The sequence below is a fragment of the Lactuca virosa genome, chromosome 8 (genome assembly GCF_052849685.1).
Source record: "Lactuca virosa cultivar CGN04683 chromosome 8, Lactuca_virosa_CGN04683_v6, whole genome shotgun sequence".
In the NCBI taxonomy this organism is placed as follows: Eukaryota; Viridiplantae; Streptophyta; class Magnoliopsida; order Asterales; family Asteraceae; genus Lactuca; species Lactuca virosa.
Window position 1 is genome coordinate 343,208,279 of NC_136433.1, and position 26,889 is coordinate 343,235,167.

General features: G+C 33.5%; 3 protein-coding genes across 4 annotated transcripts; 1 reads left to right on the forward strand and 2 right to left on the reverse strand.

The window, feature by feature from the left end:
• Positions 1-4,786: 4,786 nt before the first annotated feature.
• LOC145131675 (putative multidrug resistance protein) lies at positions 4,787-10,680 on the reverse strand. The gene is made up of 6 exons (XM_079066332.1): positions 10,313-10,680; positions 10,060-10,114; positions 9,702-9,886; positions 8,036-8,493; positions 5,241-7,730; positions 4,787-5,147 (listed from the first exon to the last, which is right to left on the reverse strand). The coding sequence occupies exons 1-6, from the start codon at positions 10,493-10,495 to the stop codon at positions 4,787-4,789; spliced, it is 3,732 nt and encodes a 1,243-aa protein (XP_078922458.1). The 5' UTR covers positions 10,496-10,680.
• Positions 10,681-13,291: 2,611 nt separating this feature from the next.
• LOC145131848 (uncharacterized) lies at positions 13,292-14,592 on the forward strand. The gene is made up of 4 exons (XM_079066495.1): positions 13,292-13,321; positions 13,439-13,473; positions 13,578-13,860; positions 13,942-14,592. The coding sequence occupies exons 1-4, from the start codon at positions 13,292-13,294 to the stop codon at positions 14,590-14,592; spliced, it is 999 nt and encodes a 332-aa protein (XP_078922621.1).
• A 5,860-nt stretch (positions 14,593-20,452) lies between these two features.
• Positions 20,453-22,840, reverse strand: LOC145134870 (Pyridoxal-5'-phosphate-dependent enzyme family protein). Of its 2 annotated transcripts, none has more exons than XM_079069681.1 (7): positions 22,640-22,840; positions 21,951-22,292; positions 21,758-21,800; positions 21,356-21,679; positions 21,151-21,280; positions 20,912-21,070; positions 20,453-20,816 (listed from the first exon to the last, which is right to left on the reverse strand). In XM_079069681.1, the coding sequence occupies exons 1-7, from the start codon at positions 22,730-22,732 to the stop codon at positions 20,600-20,602; spliced, it is 1,308 nt and encodes a 435-aa protein (XP_078925807.1). In that variant the 5' UTR covers positions 22,733-22,840; the 3' UTR covers positions 20,453-20,599. The 2 variants fall into 2 exon arrangements, with proteins under 2 accessions (XP_078925807.1, XP_078925808.1); XM_079069682.1 differs by having other exon boundaries at positions 20,454-20,816; positions 21,951-22,277.
• Between the last annotated feature and the right edge of the window lie 4,049 nt (positions 22,841-26,889).

Below are 26,889 nucleotides of genomic sequence, written 5' to 3' on the forward strand. Positions count from 1 at the left end.
ATATTAAAATAAAGCCTTTTTGCAATTAAACAAAAGATGTTTCGCTGTTTCAAAAGCATTAAATTATCTCTCTGTAAATAAATAGATTCATCCCTAGACTTAGATAAATCCGAATCAACCTTCTGGATCCACATACGTCTCTCCTCACTTTTGGATGTTGCCCTGCTCAATTGATCAGTTAGGTTAGAGTTTGATAGCCGAGTTTGCTTTAAACTATTGCTTATACTTGAAAAGGTGAATTTTAGATCATTAAATTTTGTTTCGTATCTAGATGTAGGAATATTAAGTGATTCAAGAATGGAATTTACCTTATTGATCAGCTGTTCGCATTCGTTGATCTGTTCTGGAACAGTCTTTGTCGCGAAACAGCTATCTTCGCTTCTTCCACTCTCACCTGCATTCTCCTGTATCCGCGATCCACCTTCAGACACCATCAAGCACCTTCCTGAGAAATGTGAATTTTGTTGTTTCGCAGGAATGCTCTTCCATGTGTGGGCTTGCGTACTTCTTCATCTTCTGAGTCTGTTGACCAGACTTCCACTCCTCCGAACTCTCTTTAAGCCATGTTTTCCTGTACAACAAAAGCAGGCATAGAATTATCGTTAAATTTCTTCTTCTTAATCTCTTCCAGCTTTCGTTTGTGATAGGCCTCCTCATCCTCCTCATCATTCTTCTCATTCTTCCTTCACAACATGCACTCCTTAGCAAGATGGTTTTTACCATGACAATAATTGCAATCGTATCCGGAGTCTCCAACTAACTTTTTCTCCTTCTTCTCTTCCTCTTTCTGAGAACCACTTTTTTTTTCTTCTTTCACTTTCTCTGAGTTGTAGCTTCCCTGCCAGTTTCTATTTTTTCTTGAGGGAAACTTCTTCCTAGCAAATCGCTTAGGGTTGGACACCATTAAAGCAAAGTCTTCGTTTGAGAGCTCGTACTCAGAATGATCTGAACCAGATCCGTCATCAGTAACAGTCTTGCCTTTTGCAACTAAGGCTAGAGACCCCCATCCCAGACATCACCTTTGCTTCTTTCATTATCTCACTCTCTCGCGCCTTCAGAATTCCCACAAGTTTCGCAAGAGTATAGTTCTTGAACTGTTCGTGTGCCTTAACAGTTGACACTACAGCTTGCCACTCTGATCGAAGTCCGTTCATGAACGTGACCTTTTGCTCAATGAGTTCACGTCCAATCCCGTGCTTCATCATCTTGCTGAGAATATGATTGTATCGATTGAAAGTAGCACTTAGAGTTTCTTCAGGCTTTTGGAGGAATTCACCAAACTCAGATAACAAGAGCATTTGAGTTGAGTGTTCTAGATCTGCGTCTGTAGAATAGATTTCTCTCAACCTATCCCATATATCCTTCGCTGTATCATACGAACTTACAAGACGAAAAGTATCTGCTTGCAATGTGAATCTGATGATCCTCATTCCTTTAATGTTGCTCATGAGTTTGTCTTTTTCATCTTGAGGCACGTCCTTCATATCAAGAAGCAGTTAGTTGTATTCTCTCTGGGTTTTGATTGTTCTTTTGGTCGTAGTATGAACAAACGAACCTAGAGTGATTGCTTCCCAGATCAGATACCCATTGTCTTCTGAACCCAAAACATAATCTTCAAAGTGCATCGCCCAAACTTCATATTCTTGAGGAAAGAGAATCGGAATCCTGGTGGTTGATCCGATACTGCTTGAGATATTCAAGGAGTTGATATTTGAGTCTTCGTTCTGCATGGCGATGGTCTTTTAATACCTGCAACTAATCAGACTATAAACACTTATTTGGTTAATATTGAGATCACAAAGTAACGTCAATAAATCAGTGACGGCTCTTAATAGATCCAATATTTGCGGAAACCCTAATAATTTCTTCAAACATAAGAGATGTGTATTAAGAACACAGTCTCCTGCCCTAATACCAATTGATAGGAGTAAATCCTTAATGATCGAATAGATTAAAATAGGTAAAGAACACAATATGATCAAACTGGTGTTGAATGATTAATAGTCACGCCTCAAAAGAACTCGATGAAGAATTGCTTCCATAGAGGCGTAAATTAGGGTTACAAAATATATTATCAGACTTAACTTAAATATGTAGCATGCATGCACCTTATATACTATAACCCTAGCATTAAATACGAGTGGACAGGCCCAACTCGTTTATACAAAATGGACTAGATAACATAGGCCTAATGACGCAACACTAAAATCTTCAACAAGCTAGATTTATCAATTGCATGATCAAGATTCAAACTTTATGCCTCTAGAAGAAAGATCAAGGTGAACATAGTCTGACTCTACAAGCTCCAATGCAACCAACACTTCACCAATGAGCTCCTTCTTCTCCAAGATGCACCAAGAACACTCCAAAGCACTTAAAACACCTTTGTTTTTATCATAAGGCTCAAGCTAGGTTTAGGATTTCAAGGGAGGGTGTTAGAGAGGTGGAGGCTGAGAATGGAATGAGTTTGGGGAAGTTAATGAGCTTAAATTGGGCTCAAACCATGAAAATAAGGTTTGGGCACTGATTGCGTACACCTATCGTACTCCAGGTACACCTAGCGTACTCCAGGTATGCCTAGTACACCCATCGTACTCTAGGTATGCCCAACGTACTCCAGGTATGCCTAGTACGCGCAACGTACTAGACTAAGCCCCAAAAATGATCTAACTTCAAACGGTCATAACTTCTTCGTTTCAACTCCGATTTTAACGATCCTTATATCCACGGAAAGGTAATGAGAAGCTCTACAACCCTATCAACTCCTTTTGCTTAAAATATTCTGAACTTAAATCCAAAATTCATAAAAGGCCCGAACTATCACTTTACAGTTATACCCTTGGGCTCCAAAGCACCAACCGAACTATCGGATCACCTAATCTACATTACCCACATCCAAAGGGGTCTGAATCTATCTTTCCCCAAGGCCCAAAGCCTTATGATAACTTTTCTTCGGGTCACGACCCCGAATTATGAAACGATTCGAAACAGGGTGTTATAGATTCGATTCCCTTCATCCGTCGAGGATGGGGATGGGTATAGAGATGTTCAACCGCACCCCATTTCTATCCCTAGCTAAAAAACTAGCTGCTAGTTTCTAAGTCGGCTGATAAAAATGACATTTGGTAAAAACTAACTGATAAACTTGTCGGAATGTATAAAATGACATAAAAGACATTTAGAATAATATGTTTTTGATAATTATTTATGGATATATTTGGAAAACTTAAAAAAAGCTATTGTAAAGCTAATCTAACTAGCTTTTTAAAAAGTTTGCTTATAAGCCAACATATAAACTACTTTTTGGCTTACCAAACATGAGAACTTAAAAACGCTTGAAAAATAATCTATCTTATCAACTAACTTTGGCGTGTCAAACACAATCTTAAAAATCCGTATCATACAATAATATCCTCTGATAACAATTTGCATCTGATCATGATCATGTCTGCATTTTGTTTTGACATTTCGTTTTGACACTTTCTTCATTCAAAGCTTCAACGAAATAGTTTAGGAATATTGTCAAAAAAAACTCTTAAGTTTGCAAAGTTTGTAAGGGTTTATCCTTTTTTTTTTTCTTTCTTCGGTTTTATTCCATAATTTTTATTCAACTTTCTAGCTTACTTCTTTTTATATTTTATTTCCATGTTTTCTTAAAGTGAAAGTCTCAAGAAATTCTTTAAGTTTGTAATTTTTGTACGGTTTACCTTAAATATGTTATTTATTACCCTACACTTTGTATGCAAGTCTAATAAATGAAGGTTTTTTGCCATAACATGTAAAGTTACCGAATAAAATTGAAAAAAAACGAATCTACTCTAATAAATGAAGGTTTTTTGCCACATGTCACTCTCATTCAATTTGTCAAATGTCATTTTATGATTATTTTGAATTAATTTTTTTCCACATGTCAATTATAGGTTTTTCTATTTTAATAAATTTCACATAATACTTTAATGTAATAATTACAATAATTGTAGTAATAAATGAATATAAATTTCATTAATAGACTTACCTTCTTATTTCAAAATAACCAAATTAAAGCTCATTAATTTATTTATTTAAATTTAAAAGATAAAAAGATCAATTTTAATAATTCATTATTTTTCTTATATTCTTATAAATCCAAAGTTCTTAAATATTTAGGCATTTATATTTATTTTTTTTTAAATTAACCCATATCATACATGAGTCTTACACCTAGTTTATAATAAAATTGCAAACTTAAAGGTTTTCTTGTGAGTTTCATTTTAAGGAAACTATGAAACCAGTGAAAAGGGTAAAATGGTAAAACTAAAAAGTTGAATGAAAATTATGGGGTAAAACTGAAAAAAAAAACAAAAAAAGTAAAACCATAAAAAAAACTTTGCAAAGGGTTTTATTGGCAATATCCCGAATAACTTCTGTTTCTATGGTGCAAATTCGAGTTGACCACCTTTTTAGGGAAATTAAGTAATCTAACAAAAATTTAATGTGTATTTGAAGTAAATAACCCAAAATTTTGTTTTAAAATTAAAATAACCGCCTGGTAGGAAATTGGCATTACAGACCAAGAAAAAACATTTTTTTTCTAATAAACACGTACATTTCGGAGATTGAAAAATATTATACATTGCAATCCTATATAGGTAATGACTCAATATCTCAAGTGTTAAAAGTCATGAAGTAATCTCTTGAACCTTGAACTACCTTCTATCCTTTACCACAAGGACAATTTGACCTAACTTCTTCAAGATCCGGAACACTTCTTTGTGTTGTTTTCCCCAAAACAAACTTAGATAAGTGCTTACAAGTGTTGCAACTTTATAAGAGAGTGATATGAACCTTGATTCCCCATTGAAAGCAGTTCAGAATGTGATCCTTGCTCTACAACTTTACCATTTCCAATCACAACTATGGAGTCTGATTTCTGTATAGTCGATAGCCTATGAGCAATTACCACACAAGTCCTACCAACCATCATCTTCTCCAATGCTTCTTGTACAAGACTCTCAGACACACTATCAAGTGCACTCGTAGCCTCATCTAAAAGAAGAATAGTCGGATCCTTTAGAATCGCTCTTGCAAGTGCAATTCTTTGCTTCTGTCCTCCTGACAGTTGAACTCCTCTTTCCCCACAGTAAGTTTCATATCCATCTTTCATAGAACTGCATTAATGGCAGAAAAAACAAACAAGTTAATTTGTGGTTTTTTGTTAATGAAACTTAAAGTTGGGAAATGTTTTTTTTTTGTTTCAATACCTTATGAACTCATGAGCATTTGCAAGCTTTGTTGCTTTCCTTATTTCAACTTCACTAGCTTCCTCTTTACCATATACAATGTTATATCGAATACTTCCTGCAAAAAGAGTTGGTTCTTGGCTAACTAATGCAATATGTGATCTTAAATCTCGCAAGTTGTAATCTTTCAAGTCTCGTTCGTCTATAAGTATAGATCCTTTCATGGGGTCATAGAATCTTTCTATCATTCCAATAACAGTCGATTTACCAGAACCACTTTGTCCCACAAGTGCGACTGTTTTTCCAGCTTCGATTCTTAAAGATAAACCCTGCAAAATCATTTGTTCAGGCCTTGATGGGTATGAAAAGTAAACATTTTTTAGCTCTATATCACCATTGATTATCTTAATCGTTAACCCTTCGCTATTATCTGGATCGATTTCACTTTTTCTGTCTAGAATTGATAACACCGATCTAACTGCACCACCACCTTTTGATATATCAGAACTCATGCTTCCGGCGTCGGCGATGTTCTTCCCGGTGGTCATCAAAATGAAGAAAACTTGAAACATTTCTTTTGCAGTTACCAATCCTTTATTCATTTCTCTTCCACCCCACCAAAACGCTAAAGAAATCGCCGCTGTTGTCACGAATTGGGAACTGAACAACCCTATACCCGAAAACCATGATTGTTTAATGTTCTGCTTCCGGGGACCTTTTAGGGTTTCTTCATATAATCGCATGATTCGTCCTTGAGAAGCAAACGCAGTGATTGTTCTGTGATTCACCACTGCTTCACTCGCTAATTGGGTTCCTTCGTTCTGCGCCTTTTTAGCTTTTGCAGATAGGTTTTTCATCAGAACAATCTTGGAATAGAAGCTTGCGATTAACAATGGTTGAACTGCAATCATAACAATCGAAACTCTCCAAGTGATTATCAATGCAAGAAGAAAAGAAAGAAACGCGCTGACAAAAACTTGAAGAAGCAACGACATGCGATCTCCGACGAGAGACTTTATCAAGCTAGCTTCGATTGCTAGCCTCGCACAAACTGCTGCACTTGTGTTTTCGTCTTGATCAAACCATCCGACTTCGAAAGTAAGTACATTTTCAAGCATTTTCTCTCTTACCCTCTTCGTCAATCGCTCTCCCATTACTGCAAAATTATAATGTTGGAGGAGATTTGTGAAGAAGCAACCAATTCCAAGACATACAAAGACGATGCAATAAAATCTTGTTTCTGATTTTACTTTCCCCTTGTCGGGTAAAAAGTAAACAGACACAACTGATCCTAAGAAATAAGCGTGAATTGGTGATATAGCTCCGAAACCAGAAGCTCCTAAGCACCCAAGCAAAGCGTTCTTCCATTCAGGAGCATTCATCTGTAAAAGACGCCATTGTGAAGGACTAGATTCAGGTGTTTCGATTAAGTATTCATCATCACTTTCTTGATAAGAATACATTTGAACCGAATGTGCCATGCTTAATGTTGGGCTAATAGGGGACATTGGGCTGTTTTGAAAGCTTGATCTTCCACTTATAGGAGTGGTGGGTGTTTGGTGTTGGTGGTTTAAGTTTCTTTGTGATATCGGCGTATAAGGAGTATAATCTAGGGTTTCATTTTGTGTTGCCGATTGCTGCAATTGAACCATTTGGTAGTATGCTCCACCTTCTTCTCTATTGTTCTTTTGCATTAACTCATCATGTGAACCCGATTCAATGACTTTCCCCGATTGAAGAACCACAATCTTATCTGCTTTCCGTATTGTTGTCAATCGATGTGCGACAATAATTGTTGTTCTTCCTATTGAAGCCTGATCTAAAGCTTCCTGAACAAATCTTTCAGATTCCGTATCCAATGCACTTGTTGCTTCATCTAACAGAAGAATTTTTGGTTCTTTCAACAAAGCCCTAGCTATGGCGATTCTTTGCTTTTGCCCACCAGATAATTGAATCCCAAATTGCCCCACTTGCGTTTCATAACCATCAGGTAAATTCACGATGAAATTATGCGCGTTTGCTGCTTTAGCTGCAAGCTCAATAAATTCTTTTGAAACCCCTTCTTTCCCAAAAAGTATGTTTTCTGTAATCGATGTTGCAAAGAGTGCTGGTTCTTGATTAACCAACCCCATTTGAGATCTTAACCATTTAAGTTGAAGACCCTTGATTCTGTGTCCATCAAGAAGAATGTCTCCTTTTATTGGATCATAAAATCTTTCGAGCAAAGAGATGATTGTTGACTTTCCTGACCCACTGCCTCCTACAAGACCTATTGTCTTTCCAGCTTTTACTTTTAGGTTAAGTCCTTGAAGAATTGGAGAATCTGGTCTTGATGGGTATGAGAATTCAACATTCCTAAATTCAATGTGCCCACTTACAGATGGAAATGTTTTTCCTTTATGGTTTTCAGGATCTATTCGAGGAATTCTTGAGATCATTTCAAACATTTTTGTTGTAGCAGTTGTTGCATCTGAAATGAATGGGACATTGGGTAATGCACTCATTGCTGACCTGGAATAGGAATATAAAATCGTTCAGCCTATGTATAATATTTACAAAAAAAAAAGTTAAATGCAAGAAATAGCAATGTGCTTTCGTTCATTTTTTATCATAGCATCCTACTTTCATTTTTTCTTATTATGTCACTTTACTTTGAAATCAACAAAATATAGCAATTTTATCCTAAATGGTATAAGAACTAACTTTAACACTTTTAAAATTATGTTATTGAAGTGTACTATGAATTTAAGCTACAAAAAAAAAGTTTATGATATTCATGTTTATGGTTGTGATAGTTTTCCAATAAAGAAACTTACAGTCCCGCCATGATAACACAAATTGCTGTAACAAACACGCGTCCACCACTTTCTCCTTTCTCAGTAACAAGATAACTTCCAACCCAAGCAACAAACGCCCAAGCAACAAAAATCATACCCATGCTTCCAATCATCAAACCCTTTGTAAATCCTTGTTTTATCCCCAATTCCATACTTGTTTGAAGCGCATTGCTAAATTTATTAATCGTTTGTTGCTCCCCAACATAAGAATAAACAGTTCGAATTGATGATATTGCTTGTTCTGCAACCCCGCCGCCTGTATTATATGCACCCAACATCTTCATCCCTAGTTTTTTTAGTAACACCCCAACGCCTAAAACGGGAACAACAAAGAGAAGCGCGAATGGAAGTGAAGCTATGGCTAGTCGCCATGAAAGTGTGAAGGCAACCACGATACTAAAGAAGAGTGCTGATAAGTGAGCTAGACAGTTGGGTATCTGCGTTACATTTTGGTTGATGCTTATAAGTATTTGAATAAAGTAGGAATATTCAAAATTATATAACTACTGTGGTGTTTTGTATGATGGAATCTGAGAATGAATGTAATGGTTTGTTTCATTGGAATAAGAAAACTTTTTGTTTTGTCGAACGAAAAGGAATGGATTGTGCCTAAAGGAATATGATTCATGGCATTTTTTTTTAATTTTCATTTTTTTAGCATGAAGTGATTTTTTTCTATGTAGTAAAATGGAATGGAATGAATTTTTTTAACATAACCCATTTTTATATATCTATTTTTTAATGAAATAAATTTTATATATTGTATTGCCATGTAATATAAAACATTCATATGAAAATACAATTCCTTTTTGTTTTGTCCAACGAAAAGGAATGGATTGTGCCTAAAGGAATATGATTCATGGCATTTTTTTTTAATTTTCATTTTTTTAGCATGAAGTGATTTTTTTTCTATGTAGTAAAATGGAATGGAATGAATTTTTTTAACATAACCCATTTTTATATATCTATTTTTTTAATGAAATAAATCTTATATATTGTATTGCCATGTAATATAAAACATTCATATGAAAATACAATTCATTTGAAGAATAACAAAACATGTTTCATGGAGTAATGACTCATTCCATTTCCTTGTTTGTTGCATTTCATCCCACCAAACTCATCGGATGTGTTTGTTTGGTTGGATAGAATGAAGGGATGACGGAATCTCATGTTTGATTGGTTGCTTGAAATGAAATGAATTTTCATATATTATATATTATATGTAAATACAATATATAATTTCAACTTAGTTTTATAATTAAAGTATTAGAAATTATAATTAATAGATTTTTGTTTACGGATTTTTTTTAATTATAAACACTATAAAAGTTCATTAAACTCCAAATAAACTAAACAAAAATAACGCTGTTAAAAAAAAGCTAAACAAAAATAATATTTTTAGTTATTTTAGTTGTAAACTAATTAAAAAAGCAAAAATAAATTAAAAATCTTCTTTCATTAAAATTTACTTAAAAATGGGTTATATTGCAATTTTATATTTCATTCCTTGGGGACTGCTCTATTCCATTCACATTCTATCATGCGTTTTCATTCTTATGGAATAAACAATTCCATTACTTCCTTGATCTCTCATACCAATCCAAACACCACCTAGGAGAAATAACATGAATAGAATTAAAACCTTATCAGCCATGACATCCTGAATCAATTGAGCATCACCAGAAATGGCTGTGATAACTTCAAAGTTGGTGGAAGATCCAACTTGTGTGTCAAAAAAGCCGACTTCTTGCCTCAATACAGATTTTAAATATTCCATCCTCAAACGTGACGTTTGTCTTTCTGCTGTTCTTGTCCAACAAATCCCCTCTACAAAATATTCAATCTAAATATTTACAAATAATGACAAACCATAGTATATTTTTTTTGCTCGTTAGATTTTCCCCGCATATTGTTGACAACCGATTCAATTTTTTCTTTTTGGTTTCAATAATTAAAAGATTTTGTTATTTCATGAGATACTATTTGACAACTAAACTTACCAATGAAAGCCGATATAGCGATTCCAATTGCAAGGATGAGCAACTTGAGCCCATACTATAATACACAATAACAATTAAATTGGTTGTTAATAACAAACAAGTGTACCCTATGGCAATTTACAATCAACAATACTCTCATTAACATAGAATCTTTCAATATTCGAATGATTATAACAAATATTCATCCCATAAGCTTCAACCTTAGGATGACATGTGTTCAAATAAAAAGAACAAAATATTCATACAATCATACCTTGTCCACCACATCATTGGAAATAGAAACGCCACCAGTTCCATACTCATCAATCACACCACTAAGGATCACCATAGTAAGAGGAGACATCAATCCATCTCCAATGGAACCTATTGTCCCGAATAACAAAAGAAGCTTATCTATTCCATCTGCATAATAAAACATTCCACCCTTTTTCCCCATTATGGCTACACACACCACCCTTTTCAAGCACCTTTTGAGATTTTGTTATCTTAAGTTCTTGAAAAAACACATATATATCAAAGATGTTCTCTAAGACATGCGAACATAGAGTCTGTCAAATAATGTTGATGCCCTCATTGGTGGCTTATGTTTGTGCCACTTGTTTGTCAGAATCCTTAATTGTGAGGCCCTTTTGTTGTTTAGTAAATTGACTTTTGGTGTGATGTACTTATACTTGCTGACAAGAGATATATGATAGGTGTTGGTGTATTTTATAATAATTTTGTTATAATATTGGAAAAAGTACTATTTAGTTTGAAGGGTAAAGTTTAGAGGAAGGCGGCAAGACTTGGCTGACTTGATATAATTTTCCAGGCAAAATGTTTGACCAATATTCAAAGGCAACATATGCACATAACATGTACAATTGTCATAGAGTTGTGAATGGTAAAGTATACTTAAGGCCATGAAACCAATGATTTTAGTTTACTCAAGAGATAGGTTAGTGCACAATTCCATTTTAGGCTGTAGAAATTTTTTAGAAGGATTCCAACGGAATTGATCTCCATTTGTACTCATGTAATGGAATCATGGATTCTAAATTTCTAATCCCTTTGAATATATATATATATATATATATATATATATATATATATATATATATATATATATATATATATATATATATATATATATATATATATATATATATATATATATATATATATATATATATATTGCATGACCATTAGGTATAAATTATAATGCACATGCAACAATACGTTCATTGTACTTAGAAAATATCTTAAAGTGTGCTTATGCATATTTTAAGCAAATTTGACCAAAGCAATTAAGAATAGTAATTGTTTCCATACAACAATATTGCTATTGTCACATATAGCTACTGCTCTACTAATCTACTTCAAATATGTTATTTTCCAATAACTTTAACAAACTTGACAAATCTGAACAGAAAAATCGCTCTGAATATTAGTCGGCTCTTGTTTTAGGTAACGTTGATGCCTGCAATAATTTGATGCAATATGTCCTGTAATGCAATTGGTATGAATATTCAATGCAGAAACTGTTTACTTCTGATTAGTGGGAAGCATATGTCTGATGTGAAATGTTGTTTGACAAATATTTTTTTTTGGGATTTTGCAGGGTGTCAAGTTATTTTGAGGATATTAGTGTGAAATAATACAATTGTTTTTGTCTTGGCCGGCCAAGATATAGTATATGACAATTCTTACCCTGTACACTTTCTAGGTAACACATAAAGATTCTTGTCTTGATATATATGCCATTTGTCTAGTTTGTTTTTTTCTTGATCGAGACTCTTTTGAAGTGTTTAAGAACCAAATGCTATTTAGAGACCGACTTTTGACCAATAAGAAAGTCGGTTAGATCAATCCTGAAACCGAAGTTATAATATGTGATTAGAAATAAGAAGGTGTTGAGAGATATATAAATTGGAATTTGATAGAATCAAAATGTGTCATGTGTTTGATTGAAGCAAAATAACTGTTGCAATTTTTTTGTGTTAATAAAAATCTCCCAAAATTATAAATTTAAAAGTTGATAGGTATTTTTGTGCACATCAAAGGTCAATTTTCATGCTTGGCATCATGTGAGTTGCCACATCAAATTATTCATTGAATTTATTGAACCATTCATTCGATTAGAAGCAGATGAATCAAAAATAGGCGCGGCTAGGAGTGGGGCATCAATAACGTATATTTTCTTTTCGTTCTTGAGAACTATTTTCAAGTTATACTATTTGGTAAAGGTTTGCACCATTAAGCTTATCCTTCTCGATTAGAGGACGCAGGGATAAGTTGTTAATTACAAATGTTATTACTGTTGAAATTATAAAAAGTTAATGTTACAAACTTATAATTCATTATATCCTTTTGAGTATCCTTTTAATTATTTTTGTTCGTTTATTTTTATATGTATTGCTTGTCTTTATTATGATTTTGTGCAGAAGGGTATTACTTGTATAAATTGCGAAAGTATTGGACTGGAATGATGATATAGTGAAATTATGAAACACGTGGGTCATATCCGATCCGTATTATTGTTCAGTGACCCGGTTGACTAGTCAGATGTATAAATTGGTTGCGTATGTGAGAAGTTGTATAGCATACGAGTTTATCTTCTTCCTGATCATTTTCTCTTTCTCTGATCATTAGGGTTCTTGTTCTTATGTTTAATTTTTTTGGTTCTTATTCATTCATTCATAAGAGTGTAGATTAGGTGAGTGACTTTGTAGTGAGGTTATTCTGTAGTGAAAAGAGAGATTATGTAGTGAGGTTTTGGTATGTAAGTACTCTTGAAAACCTTCTGGTTCTTAATAAATAAGAACTGTTGATGTTGTGATTTCTTGTGTTCAAGTTTCTTTTGATGGTATCAGAGCCGAGTTACGGTTGTTCATGATCTGTTCTTCGTCTAGATCGAGTTAGGGTTTAGATCGAGTTAGGGTTTCAGGTCATTTAGTCTAGATCGAGTTAGGGTTTCAGGTCTTGTGTCTGGATCTGGTTCTGGTTCGTTCCGTTCTTCTCCTGGGGTTCTTTAGATCTGTAACAGATCTAGGGTTTGTTTCAAATCTGTTTAAATCATGAGGAGATCATCAACCTGGTTGTTCTCTTGTCACATTTTAAGAGTAAATGATCGAGATAGTTGTAAACGTTTAGGGTTAACATTGTGTTAATCCTAACGGCCAACGCTATCACGACGGTCAACGTTAAGATTGTGCAAACAAGGTTGTAAAATCGGGTTGATTCTGGCATTTGAATGCCTGTTTCGTTTTTCAGCGGTGAATCTGTATTTCAGATTCATCAGAACTACATTGCTGCTTGCTGAGCTTTTCATTTGAGGATCATTATAAGTTTCGCACACTTTACTGACTCTTTTGTTTTTGATTCTTGATAATCTTGATAGATCAGTTTATCTTCTGATCATAATGTTACCTGTCTGTAATCTAGCTTGTTCTGGCCTTATATGTGCTATGTTCTTGTCTAAGTTTATAGAAACTATTGTGAAAAAGTGTGTTTGTTTTCTGAATTTATGAATTATCTAGTTTCTTGATTGGTTACTCATTTAATCATGATACACCACCAGAATCATCTAGTAAAAATGATGTTGTTGATTTTGATGATCCTCTGTGTTTGCATCCTTCAGATCATTTTGTGACAACTATTATAAGTTTCAAATTGCTTGGTACTGAAAACTTTAGGGTTTGGAAAAGCTCAATGACTAGGGCTCTTAAAGCCAGAAATAAACAAGGGTTTATTGAAGGTACTGAATTAAAAGATAATAAGGATGCTGTTAAATCTCTAAAGTGGGACAGAGTTAATGCTATTGTATGTTCTTGGATTCTTAACTCACTTTCTGAATCTATTTACATTGGCCATGCTTGTTCTGAGTTTGCTTTGGATGTTTAGAATGAACTTTGTGAAACTTATTATAAGGCTGATGGTTCAGTTATTTTTAATATTCATCAACAAATTAATGGTCTCACACAAGGAAGTTTGTTTGTGTCTGATTATTTTAATAAGTTGGATGGTTTATGGAAAGAATTTGATGGCTTAACAAAGTGTCCTGATTGCACTTGTGAAGCTGCTACTCATACTAAAAATCATTCTAAACTCATGAAACTTATGCAATTTCTCAATGGTCTTGATGATTCATATAACCCGGTTAAAAGTCATATTCTTATAATGGAACCTTTACCTGATGTTAAAACTGTTTTTTCAATTGTATCCAGAGAAGAGTCTAATCAGAAACATGGAAGTGTTTATGTGTTATCTACTAAAAATCAAAATTCTTCTGCTTTTGCTTGTAAAATTACTGATAACAAGAAATTTAAAGGTAGAAATCAGAATTTAATATGTAAGAATTGTGGAATAAAAGGTCATACTATTGAGAAATGTTATAAGCTTATTAGGTATCCTAAGGATTTTAAACCCAAGTCTGAGTTTAATAAGTCGTCAACAGTATCTGGTACTTCTTCTCATGTTATTGAAAGTACTAATGCTAATGCTTCAGTTGTTTCTTCTGATAAGTCTGGTCATCATTTTTTAACAAGTGATTAATACACAAAGTTAATGTCTCTTCTTCATGAAAGAGAGATTTCAGAAGGTGTATCTGCTAATGCTAATATGGCAGGTATATCTTGTAATAATGTTTTTTTTAATAAAAGAAAATGGGTTGTTGATTCAGGAGCTAGTCAACATATGACTGCTTCTGAATCACAACTTTCTGATGTTGTTGATGTTTCCAAACTTAATCTAAGAGTTGATCATCCTAATGGTTCAACTGCTAAAATAGATAAGATTGGAAACATTAGTCTTTCTGATTCTATTGGTATGTCAGATGTCTTTGTTATTCCTGATTTTCATGTTAATCTTTTATCTGTTCACAAGATTTGTAAAGAAAATAAGTGCAAAGTTGTTTTTGATGAGAATAACTGTTTTGTTCAGGATTCACTGTCAATGGAGACTGTGATGACTGGTAAAGAATTTGGAGGTCTTTACTATTTGGAAAATCAGTTGTTAGGTAGGTCAAATTCTGTGCTTAATTGTCATAAATGTTTTGTATCAAAATTAACATGGCATAATAGAATGGGACATCCAGCTGATAAAGCCCTAAGTACTTTAAAACCAGTCTTAAATTTTGATAATGAATCAGTTATGCCATGTGAAGTTTTCCATAAGGCTAAACAAACTAGGGAACCTTTTCCTTTGAGTGAACATAAGTCTTTTTGTCTAGGGAAACTTGTTCATTTAGATGTTTGGGGTCCCTATAAAGTTGCTGCTATTGGTGGTTTTAGATTTTTTCTTACAATTGTAGATGACTACACTAGAGCTACATGGGTTTATTTGATGAAATCTAAAGATGAAGTGTTTGGTTGTTTTCATGAATTTCTTATGATATTGGAAAATCAATTTAATGTTAACCTAAAGGTTATTAGATTTGATAATGGAATAGAATTTGTTAATCAAAAAATGAATAGTTTCCTTGAAGCCAAAGGAGTAATTCATCAGACTTCATGTGTTCACACTCCACAATAAAATGGAGTGGTTGAGCGGAAGCATAGGCATTTATTGAATATAGCTAGATCTTTGTTGTTTCAAGCTGGCTTGCCTAAAAAATTTTGAGGAGACTCTATTTTAACTGCAGCTTTTTTAATAAATAGAACTCCTACTTCTGTTTTAAATGGTAAAACTCCTTTTGAATTAATCTATAATCATGTTCCAGTTAATGATAGAATTCGTGTGTTTGGGTATTTAGCCTTTGCTACAAGGTTAAACAATACCGATAAATTTTCTGAACGTTCTGAGAAATGTATTCTTATTGGTTATTCTAATGTTAAAAAAAGGTTACAAATTATTTAGTCTTGATAATGGTTCATGTTTCTTTTCCAGGGATGTGAAATTTTATGAGTCTGTCTTTCCTTTTAAGTTGGCTTCTAAATCAAATGAAGTTTCTCAGTTTCTTGAGACAACTTTTTTTTAATAATAAGGATCCTTGGGATCCATTTTCCAATGATGAGCTTTTGTTTTCTGAAAATTTTGATGACAATCAAAATAGTGGAGGGTTAGGATGTAATAATCAGGATGGTGATACAGTTGTTGATCAACCATCAAGTGCAACTGATTTTAGTATTGATGGTAGTTCTAGTTTAGATGCGACAACATCTAATCAGGAAGGTACTCGTGGTTGTGAAACTTCTGGTTCGCAACCTGAGATTGTTGCATCTAATCCCACTAGTAGTTCTGAGGAAAACTTAGATAATAATATTGCAACTTCTGATTCTCTGTTTCTAGGTATTAGAAAATCTAATCGTGAGTCTAGATTTCCTCAAAAATTTAATGATTTTGTTATAGAAGGAAAGTATAAATATGGAATTGAAAGATCTGTTAATTATTCTTTTCTTAGTCTGGATAATAAGTGTTTTGCAACCAATTTAAATAAATCTGTTGAACCACAATCATATTATCAAGCATCTTTGGATCCTAACTGGGTAAATGCTATGAATGAAGAAATTGAAGCTTTGTATAGGAATAATACTTGGGAAATTTGTGATTTACCTGCTGATAAAAAACCCATTGGTTGTAAGTGGGTGTATAAAATAAAGTATAAATCTAATGGTGAAATAGAGAGATTTAAGGCAAGGCTTGTAGCCAAGGGATATAACCAAAGAGAGGGTATAGATTTTGATGAAACTTTTTCACCTGTTGCAAAAATGGTTTCTATCAGAATTGTTATTTCTCTTGCAATTAATTTTGATTGGAATTTGTTTCAACTAGATATAAACAATGCTTTTCTTTATGGTGTGTTGGATGAGGATGTTTATATGACATTACCACTTGGTTACAATGATAAAAATAATAATAACAAAGTCTGTAAATTACTGAAATCTTTATATGGGCTAAAACAGGCTCCCAGGAAGTGGAATGAAAAATTATGTGGTTTTTTACTTGAATTTAGATTTGTTCAAAGTATGAATGATTTTTCATTGTTTGTAAAAACTTCTAATGGTAATGTTGTTATATTACTTGTATATGTGATGACATAATTTTGAGTGGTAATTGTGATAAAGAAATCAACAAAGTCAAAAGTTTTTTAAAGTCCAAATTTTTAATCAAAGATTTGGGAAAATTGAAATATTTCTTGGGAATTGAAGTTATAGATATAAATAAAGGTGTTTGTTTATGTCAGAGGAAATACTGTATGGAATTATTACATGAGTTTGGCATGTTGAGTTGTAAACCAATTAAGACTCCTTTAGACTGTAATGTTGTAGTTAAAGGAGAAGAAATTGATGTTAATGATATATTGGTTCAGAATGTTGTTCTTTATCAAAAGTTAGTTGGAAAACTCATTTATTTGACCATTACTCGTCCAGATATTTCATATGCTGTTCAGGTATTGAGTCAATTTATGCATGCACCAAGAAAATCTCATTTTAATGTTGCTATAAGGTTACTTAGATATTTGAAGTTAAATCCTAGAAGGGGTTTTTCTATTACAAAAGGAAATCTAAATTTGAAAAGTTTTGTTGATGCTGATTGTGCTAAGTGTTTAGTATCTAGAAGATCAGTTACAGGGTATGTTGTTTTTCTTGGAAATACTATTGTATCCTGGAAAATTAAGAAACAAGAAACTGTTTCTCGATCATCTACTGAATCAAAATATAGAGCACTTGGTGTTATTTCATGTGAAATTATGTGGATTTTAAAAATATTGTTTGATATAGGCTTAAAAGATTTAACTTCTGTTTCCGTTTTCTGTGACAATGAGTCAGCAATAAAACTTGTACATAATCCAGTGTTTCATGAGAAAACAAAACATTTTGATGTTGATACCCATTTTATAAGATATAGGGTATCAAAAGGTGTTATTGAAGTTCATAAGGTGAGTTCAGATTTTAATCTGGCAGACATTTTTACTAAACCTTTGGGAGTTGCTCAGCATGAATGGATTTGTAAAGGTTTAGGTCTTATTTATCCTTTTCAGAGTAAGTGTTGAACTTGTTTGAATTATAAGTTTGCGGAGGGGTGTTGAAATTATAAGAAGTTAATGTTACAAACTTATAATTCATTATATCCTTTTGAGTATCCTTTTAATTATTTTTGTTCGTTTATTTTTATATGTATTGCTTGTCTTTATTATGATTTTGTGCAGAAGGGTATAACTTGTATAAATTGCGAAAGTATTGGACTGGAATGATGATATAGTGAAATTATGAAACACGTGGGTCATATCCGATCCGTATTGTTGTTCAGTGACCCGGTTGACTAGTCAGATGTATAAATTGGTTGCGTATGTGAGAAGTTGTATAGCATACGAGTTTATCTTCTTCCTGATCATTTTCTCTTTCTCTGATCATTAGGGTTCTTGTTCTTATGTTTAATTTTTGGTTCTTATTCATTCATTCATAAGAGTGTAGATTAGGTGAGTGACTTTGTAGTGAGGTTATTCTGTAGTGAGAAGAGAGATTATGTAGTGAGGTTTTGGTATGTAAGTACTCTTGAAAACCTTATGGTTCTTAATAAATAAGAATTGTTGATGTTGTGATTTCTTGTGTTCAAGTTTCTTTTGAGTTACCATCTATGGGCGTGTTTGGCAGTGGCACAGAGCGTTTGAGAGCTTCTAGCGTTTGACAAAACGTTTCGTTATGAACAAAAAGTCTCGTTTGGCACTACAAGTTTTTAGCATTTAGTTTAAACAAAATGCTCAAAATCTAAATGTTATCTCACGTAGTGTTTAACAAAAGGTTATCCGCTACCAACTAGTTTTTGTCAAACACACCCTATAAAAAGTTTTAATAGAAATTCAAAATTTAGTATTATCGATAACCCTTAATAAGTTTGTTACCCTTGTATTTTTTGTGATGTGTGATGATTGTTATGCAATTTATTTGTTTATTGAAGAGTAAATTACACGAATGGTCCCTATGATTTTGGGTAATTTGCACGTTTGGTCCCTAACTTACCTAAAAAATACTATTTGTTTTTGTTGTGCGCTTGGTCCTTATCTTACCTAAAAAGACTATTTTTCCCTTGATTTTTTAATTTATTTAAATAAGGTGGGGTATGTAAGGTAAGGTAATGTGAGGTAGAGGTGGAGTTGGGGGTATGGTTATTTAAATAAATTAAAAAATCAATGGTAAAATAGTTTTTTTAGGTAAGACAGGGACCAAGCGTACAACAAAAACAAACAGTAGGGACCTTCCGAGTTAAAAAATAAGTTAGGGACCAAACGTGCAAATTACCCAAAACCATAGGACCATTCGTGTGATTTACTCTTTATTAAATAAAAATTATGATTTCATAAATGTAATTTGCTGAAATTCATATATTTAGGTTATTCGTAGTTAAACAAATTCGACTCAAACCTGTCCAATTTGCCACCTGTAATCTACTTTCTTGCGATTATGTTGTAGATGTGTAGAGATGGCTTATCGGATTGTCAGCTATTTTTAATGAGCTAGCTTTGTCCTTTTCAAATCTTTTAGAGATGCTCAATTCGATGACATGTGGAAAAGTCATGCAAAAAACGATCATGACTCTTGTTTACTCCACGATGTGGGTGATTTGGAAGGCGATGAATGTTTTGGTTTTCAGAAATGAAAGGCAGCAATGTTGACTTTGACGGATGCTACTAGCATTAGTATTTATTTTTAGTTGGATCAAGTGTAGATCTAAATTTACAAAGATTGATTGGAATGTATGGAGTATGTCTCTCTTTTCAAACTTTTCTTGTAATTTGACTTGAGCTCCTTACTTGAGTTTTTTTTTTTTTTTTTTAGTGCTAATATATTTGCTCTCATTTAAAAAAAAATAATAAAAAAAATAAAAAATAAAAAACCTTGTTATCTACATGATGAGAGATCTTAGTGGAACCATAATACACAATTAAATTATGGTACATCGAGCAAAGTAGTAATTGAGAACTTCTATTGACGATGTTGATTGGCACTACATCACAATGCGTTCATCTAACTGGAGATGGATAAACACATAATCAAGGACCAAAGAGAAGATAAATAAAAAGATTGAATATGATAAATACAATGGTATTCTTCAATTAGTGGTACTCATTGAGCTTATGTTCTAACAATAAATTACTGTGATACACTTTCTTTTTTCCTCATTAAATGTTGTCTACATAAAGTTCCAATAAGTGATGTTTAAAGATACAAGAAAATGACAATACACTTGGAAAAATGGAAAGACAAAGATAAATAAAGACAATTTTGTTCTATGACAAACATACTTAGTTTTACTCATATTATATGCGTATTTATGCAAAAAAAAAAAAAAAAAAAACTGATTTTTTTTACACAAAATATGCAACCATGTTGCATTCTATGACCAGAATCTGCAACATTATAACAAACATACTTTTACTTTTACATAACTTTTACCAATATGTTCTAACAATGATTAATTTTTTTTACCAATTTATATTTTGTTAACATGTCTAATTAGTTGAAACATTGTTGGGTAATTTGTGCAAGTTGCATAAATTGGTAAAAAAAAAAAAAAAAAAAAAAAAAAAAAGTACATTGCCCATATTAGTAGTAGTTGAAAATTAGAAGTAAGACTTGTAGCGTTGAGCCAATCCAAACATGCCAAGTGTCCCACCAGTATGAAGCATCACGACTTTTGCACCACCTTTTTTTTCCTGTTGACTAAGTTGACTTGCAAGCTCCCATGCAGCCAATGTATATATTGGATCCACCAAAACACCCGTTTCTTTAGCAATCTGTTGGCATGCTTCTATTTCCCCTTTCAACACATTCCCAAATCTGCATTTTAAACAACAAAACATCCATCATTCCGAAAAAAAATTAGTATAATAATGTAATACAAAGAATCCAAAAGGGTAAAACATTAAACATACTTTCTTGGATGCTCACGTTCAACCCAATGTACAAGTCCACTATGCATAACAAAAGGGAAGCCAGAGGATCCACACAACTCAGATATCAAATGTTCCTCATGTTTTCTGTATCCTTCAATGGTGTCAGCCAGCATCACTGAAGTTATTTCCCATGGGAGTCTAGGAAAAGGTAGAAGTAAAGCAATATTTTTATTAGTTGAAGTTTTAAATATATTCATTTAAAATAATGAACCAAATACCCTAAACACAAGGCTCCAATTCCTAAACCAATAGCTGTTGTTCCAGTGCCTGAATCCACCACAATTTTCAGAGGTTGATTTTTTCCAAGTATATGATCTTGTGACAGGTATTTCACAAGGCGAATCAAGCCTATAGAAAGTCAAAAGTCAAAAGTCAAAACCTATAAAAATTCAAGATAGAGTTATGAGTTGACTTCAAGCTTACCAGGCATTGCAATGGCATCTCCTGCACCTTCATTGATAATTACTATCTTCTTTGAATTTGAAGGCTGATTAAGGTTTGACTTTGTTGACTTGTGATTTGTAAAGGAATCCTTGAGTAAATGTAAATCATCAAGGGGTATAACAGTCCCAGATATTGAATCAGCATGTGATGTCAGCATTTCTTCCCTGTTAGCATATACAGATCTTGGAACATATGTGACATTTCCATATAACATGGAAATCAAATTGTAGCCTGTAAGAATTTGAGGTTGTTCTCCACGTAAAAGTAAATGTGCCTTTAATCCTCTCTCTGCACAAGAAACAGCTGAAAAACACACAAACACAAAATCAAGAATTGTAATCCAAAAACAGAATGAGGAACATGCATGTAAATGTAACATACCAACAGCTGCAGTATGTGCACTTTGGCAACCTCCACATGTGACCTATAAAAATGGTGTAATTGAACTTCAAGACATCACTTGCAGAATCCCAGATGGCCTATAATCTTTCATATATTGGTAAAGAAGTTTAAAGACAAATGAAAACGTTTAAATTTTTGGATCATTTGAGAGGAGATGTTATCTTATTCTTACCACATCGGTTCCTAAATGATCTTCAATAAGTGGAAGCAATGCATCCAGTTTCCTGGCCTTGTTGCCATTCACTAACGGATGCAACAAATCATCACGAACAATGTAGAATGATGACTGATCATTGTGCCATTCCATTAGATTCTCACCCAAAGAAGGATGTGAGTTGTTTGAAAAGGAAACGTTCCCAAGTAGTTTAGAAGTGGGTTGTGTTTGTAAGCTAGAAACGTTTATTTGGTGAACTTTGGTGTCTGGATTCTTCAATGTCCATCTTCGATCCAAAATTTTCATCATAAACTCTTCCCTCGTCGAACTGGAATTACAGACAACCTGGAAACAAGTAAACTGTAAATCCCGATCAGCTTTTTCAGATTTATAGAAACAAATTTGTTATAAATTGTTCAAATTAGAAAATTAAAACCAAATAAGCCTAGCTAACTCAACATACAAAACTAATTACCCATCTTAACTTTGGGAATTCAGCGTTATTTAGAAAAATTTGTGCAAAAATACAACACAGCTTCTTTGTCAACTCTTGAGAGATAAATGATAAGTTTAGTTTTTCACTTATTAATCTCCAATTTCGATGAAATTTCATCACTGTACATAATATTGATGGTATTAAGATCGCTACGAAACGAACTGTTAAAGTTGCATAGTCTTTAAAAAAGGGGAAATAGACACGCTCGAACCTGGGGATTAGTTAAGGAGCATTGTGAATGAAACTCGGGTCTGAGGGATAAAATTGGAGGTTTTCTTTGAAACATAGACTTCATTACGTGCATCAAGATTTGCCTGTTTGCCCTAGAGTAGAACGACGAGATTTGCAGGGACGATGACGAGTGTATGGAAACGGAATTGACGATAAGATAAAATAAAAGACAAAATTTCAACTACAGCCTAATTCTTAATTACTTTTCCCAAACTTAAACAAACCCCCATTTTTTTTTAAATAAACCCTGTTGTCACTTCTTTCTTGATTAGGTTTTTTTAAGTTTTTCTTTAAAGACAAAACTGTACAAATGGTCCCTGTGATTTGCTCAAAATTACCACTTTGGTCCAAAAAAGTTTGGACTAGCATCAGAGGTCCAAAGTTTTCATTTTGTTGCTTGTTTGGTCCAATTTATTCTGATTTTTTTCAAAATGACGGATTTGCCCCTGTTAATATGATTTTCTCTTTTTTTGTTAATTGTTTTTCTGATTTTCAGATTTAAAAAAAAATAAAAAAATAAAATGAAATCTCTCTCTCTCTCTCTCTCTCGTTAATGCCCATTTCTTTCTTCATTAGTTCTCCTTCACTATAACTCTTTAGTTGTTTCTTCCCGAAAAATTCATCAAAAAATGGCTGAAGAACATCAAATTAGATAAAGGAAACCAAAAAATTACACAGGTCTAAGCTAAAGTCCATCACAAAACTTGATGATTGAAAGGATGATGATGAAGCATCGGATTCAAAGCACACCCAGTTGGAAGCACCAGAAGAAGGCGGTGGTTAAGTCTGTCAAACTCCAACCTCTGATGATCTTGTCCAGCCTTCGTGTTTCTCCTTGCATATATCATGTCCACGTAACCTCAGAGTCTGATCTGATTGCTACACCACCATATCTGGTCTGTTTGAACGCCACTTTTACGAAACCCTAGCGCCACCACCCTTCTCATCTGAAACTAGGGTTTTCATCTTTAAGATCTGATGAGCATCAAGGGTTTTAATATGTATCCTAAGGAACTCGAATAACATGGTAACGATCTGCAAGTCAACAAATATGACGTAGATCTGAGAAAGGCAGCACTGTCGTTGGAGAAGGAGGGAGACTAAGTTAGGGTTTACAGAGGTGGTGATGACGGTCATTAGGATCGTCGTCATGTTCGTCGAGATGCAGTTGCATATCAGAGCTTCTTTTTCATTAATCACTGTCTTTGTGGAGTTGCAGATCGGATCTTTCTCGAGGGTTTCTTGTGACAGCGACGATCAGGGTTTGTTATGACTGGTCGCTTGGACTGTCTTTATCCTTCTTCCCATATTTGGAATCGATCTGCCTTTTTCCTTCTTTTTAGACCATTTATTCATCTTCATGTAAATTTGGTAATGGTTTTGTATATGAGAAGATTTCCATATATGTGTCTGATTTTACAAATCTGATAGTTTTTCTTTGTTGTACATCTCAGGAGAAGTGAAGATAGAGGTGGTGGTGCTCGGACAAATGAAGATCACTTGAGAAAGTCTCTAGTCGTATTTTCTTCTTTCAGAATAGTGATGGGTTTTTTGAGAAGGGGGGGGGGGGGAGAGAGAGAGAGAGAGAGAGAGAGAGAGAGAGAAAGAGTTTGCATTTTTTATTTTTTTTTATTTCTGTTATAAAAAAAATTATAAAAATAAAATAGAAAATACAAATTTTATTTTTAATTTTTCCTTTAATAAAAAAAACAATTAAATAATAAAAAAATTGCAAAAGAACAAAAAATAAGGGCAAAATCGTCATTAAGAAAAAGTTCATAGCAAATTGGACCAAACTCGCAACAAAATGAAAAGTTTTGACCTCAGGTGCTAGTCCAAATATTTTTGGACCAAAGTGGCAATTTTCAGCTAACCACGGGGACCATTTGTGCAGTTTTGTCTTCTTTAAATTTTAAATTAGTTTATATTATTAGTATTTTTATATTTATTAAATCATTTATTTATATTATTTTAACTTATTTTATTATTATTATTATTATTATTATTATTATTATTATTATTATATATATATATATATATATATATATATATATATATATATATATATATATATAGAGAGAGAGAGAGAGAGAGAAAGAGAGAGAGAGAGAGTGTGTAATATCCAGACTTTCAGGTATATTATTGTGTGATTAATATTGAGATTTGTGGAGTGACTCGACAAGTTGTGAGTCCAATTCGTCGAGTAGAGTCGAGTGTCCACGTGGGATTAATGATTGGACTCGACGAGTCAGAGAGTTGACTCGCCGAGTAGGTGTTGGGCAGAGAAACCCTAATTTCCCGGGTTTGGGACCTATTTAAAGGAACTTATAGCCTCATTTGCGGCTACCCGTCCTTGAGAGCAAACCCTAAACGTGTATAGAGAGCCATGGGAGTCTTAGAAGCTAAAACTTGGAGTAGACTAGTGCATCTCTTGAGGAGAAGAGGAGATCATCCATCAAGGGAGCTAGAGAATTAGTGGATCTGGTGTAACTTCGTGCAAGGGCTTGAGTAAGAGGTAAAAGCTTGCACCTTTCTTGTTATTTTGCTTAGATCTTGTAAATATGGAAGATTAGGGTTTCTTCCACCATTGTTGGGACTTTGTATGCATAAGGTCTCTCTTGAGGCCTAGACTTCAGATCTGGACCTTGTGAGGTCCAGAGAATCCAAAGATTATAACTTTAGTTAACCATAGAAGAGTTATTATGGTTAATCATCCTTGTTAGAGTTATATTGGAATTATGAGCCTTATATGCCATGTTTAAACGTAAAGCTTGCAGCTTTACGTGACAATCGACCCTTAGGATGGTAGATCTAGTGTTTGGGGTGATGGATCTACCTTAAATCATTTGAATGAGGAATCTGATCGAAGGGACTTGCCGAGTCCATGGCCTGACTCGACGAGTCGGTGAGGGTTTTGTTGGATTAGTGTCTAAGCCCATAACTATTTTGGTATGTACTTGACCCGATTGCGAGCATGGTCCTTTTGGGTTGCCTTCACCAAAGCAACTTGATAGGATGATTTATGGAGAAAGAGAGTAACTATGATTTATTAATATATTATATGAATAATATATTAAAAGAGAAATCATATTGTTTAATTAATATTGGTCAAGAATTAATAAGAATTAATTTTGTGGCTAAAAGACATTAATTAAATAAAGGGGACTAGAACTGTCAATTGTGTGATAGTTGAATATTGGGCTAATGGACTCCATAGAAGTTGGAGTGGACAAAATCTATGGGGAAACCTATTAGAATTCGTCCAAGGCCTCTAAGGAGGGATTATGTGGGCTGCTTAGGGCCTAAGCAGTCAGATTAGGGTTTTCTAATTCAAAACCCTAATAGCCTCACTATATAAAGACCCCTAGGGCACCCAAAAACGTGGCTAAGCATTCCTTAGGGTTCTTGGACGGTTTTTGGTGCCTCCTCCTCTTCTCCTAAGTCATCCTCTTGCTCTTGGTGTTTGTGAGCCATTAGAGGTGTGACACTTGTGACACTAAGCTTTCAGAAGCCAATTACAAGGAGGAATTGAGATTGTTATTGCTACATAACAATCAAGGTAAGATCTGAACCCTAATTCATATGTTAATTCCATTATTTTATGCTAGATCTAGGGTTTATGGCTTTGGATGATTATTGCATGTTCATTAGACAAACTAGATCCAAATCTTTAGGGTTTGCATGTACACCATAGGAATGATGTAGTGCTCAAAATCCATCAGTGGTATCAGAGCCTAGGCTGTTTGTTTGATGTATTTGATGCTTTAGATAATCGTTCAAGCTGAAAATCGCGAAAATCTGGTTTCTGGAGCCTGAACTCGTCGAGTTCATAGTTGAACTCGCCGAGTTCACTGGCAACTCGACGAGTCTGAGTATCAGATGCCATATTTTTCGGTATTTTGACCTGTTTTGCTATGGGATAATTACCAAAAACATTTTTCATTAATAAAATCTGATTTTTATCAATATTTGGTGATTATCCTTACCAAAATAGAAGATAATTGTCAAAATTAAGATAATTACTTGTCTTATAATATAAATATTAAATATTTGTAATTTTGTTTTGAATTATCTAGCAAGAAATTGAATTAGGTCAAATTTAGATAATTACCAATTATTTGATTAATTTTAATTATTTGTAATTTGATCTTGATAGTTTTGAAAAGTTTCAAAACTTGCCATCAAGTTTTGGAATTTAAATTTTTGATTAAAAGTTTAATTTTGAAATAT

Excerpts from the sequence above, each read along its gene's own strand:
- LOC145131675 (XM_079066332.1), bottom strand. The coding sequence starts at position 10,495 with ATGGGGAAAAAGGGTGGAATGTTTTATTATGCAGATGGAATAGATAAG. Across the intron at positions 10,115-10,312 it reads CCAATGATGTGGTGGACAAG|TATGGGCTCAAGTTGCTCAT; the intron begins GTATGATTGTAT and ends TGTGTATTATAG. Across the intron at positions 7,731-8,035 it reads TGTGTTATCATGGCGGGACT|GTCAGCAATGAGTGCATTAC; the intron begins GTAAGTTTCTTT and ends TTCCTATTCCAG.
- LOC145131848 (XM_079066495.1), top strand. The coding sequence starts at position 13,292 with ATGCCTGTTTCGTTTTTCAGCGGTGAATCT. Across the intron at positions 13,322-13,438 it reads CGTTTTTCAGCGGTGAATCT|ATCAGTTTATCTTCTGATCA; the intron begins GTATTTCAGATT and ends TAATCTTGATAG. Across the intron at positions 13,861-13,941 it reads GGGACAGAGTTAATGCTATT|AATGAACTTTGTGAAACTTA; the intron begins GTATGTTCTTGG and ends TTGGATGTTTAG.
- LOC145134870 (XM_079069681.1), bottom strand. The coding sequence starts at position 22,732 with ATGCACGTAATGAAGTCTATGTTTCAAAGAAAACCTCCAATTTTATCC. Across the intron at positions 21,801-21,950 it reads ATCATTTAGGAACCGATGTG|GTCACATGTGGAGGTTGCCA; the intron begins GTAAGAATAAGA and ends CCATTTTTATAG. Across the intron at positions 21,281-21,355 it reads AGATGCCATTGCAATGCCTG|GCTTGATTCGCCTTGTGAAA; the intron begins GTAAGCTTGAAG and ends GACTTTCTATAG.